At 62.6% G+C, this 615-nt stretch overlaps 1 protein-coding gene across 1 annotated transcript; it reads right to left on the reverse strand.

The window, feature by feature from the left end:
* Positions 1–11: 11 nt before the first annotated feature.
* On the reverse strand, positions 12–608 carry LOC104915705 (outer dense fiber protein 3-like; the record flags this gene model as incomplete). Its single annotated transcript, XM_010726628.2, has 2 exons — positions 514–608; positions 12–368 (listed from the first exon to the last, which is right to left on the reverse strand). Coding segments are annotated over exons 1-2 (450 nt in total), but the record flags the coding sequence as incomplete, so codon positions are not given.
* Between the last annotated feature and the right edge of the window lie 7 nt (positions 609–615).

Raw genomic sequence — 615 nt, forward strand, 5'->3', positions numbered from 1 at the left:
CCTGGAAGGGCGAAAAGGAAAGGCAGATTCAGCAAGGGCCCTTCTCTTCTCTGCTGCCCTCCCTTCCTCTGCTCGGAGGTGGCACGAGGGCAGGGAGCAGGCCTGCTCTCCGGCACTTGGTCCCTGTGGCCAGAAGCTCTTTGGCTGGGGGAAGCCTCGGGGGAAGGGGGAGAGGCATGAAGGCTGTGCTTGTGAAGCAGAGGGGACGAGCTAAGCAGCTGCCTTACCCGGCCTACGCTGTAGTCTGCCGGCCCGGGCTTCGCTGCTTTGCCCTCCGCAGGTTTTGGTCGGGCCGCCATGGTGTACGCGGGCGCCCTGGTCTTGTAGGTATCCACAGCGACTTTGGGCAACGCCGCAGGACCTGGAGTCTGCAAGAGAGTCATGGGCGCACGGAGCTGGGATCACATTCAAGGCTCTCTCTTTCCCTGCAAGTCTGTGTTAAGCAAAGGTGCTTGGGGCTCGGAAGCCCCTGTGGCACAGCCAACACGGAAAAGAGGAGCAGCAAGGGCTCACCTTGGCAAGGTCTTCATCAAAGCGGCCGCGCTGGCTCCTTCCCCTCATGGAGTAGCAGGGGCTGGCCGACGTGCAGGCTGTATTGGGGCCCATCAGCCTGGG

This window comes from Meleagris gallopavo, unplaced genomic scaffold (assembly GCF_000146605.3).
Source record: "Meleagris gallopavo isolate NT-WF06-2002-E0010 breed Aviagen turkey brand Nicholas breeding stock unplaced genomic scaffold, Turkey_5.1 ChrUn_random_7180001846101, whole genome shotgun sequence".
In the NCBI taxonomy this organism is placed as follows: Eukaryota; Metazoa; Chordata; class Aves; order Galliformes; family Phasianidae; genus Meleagris; species Meleagris gallopavo.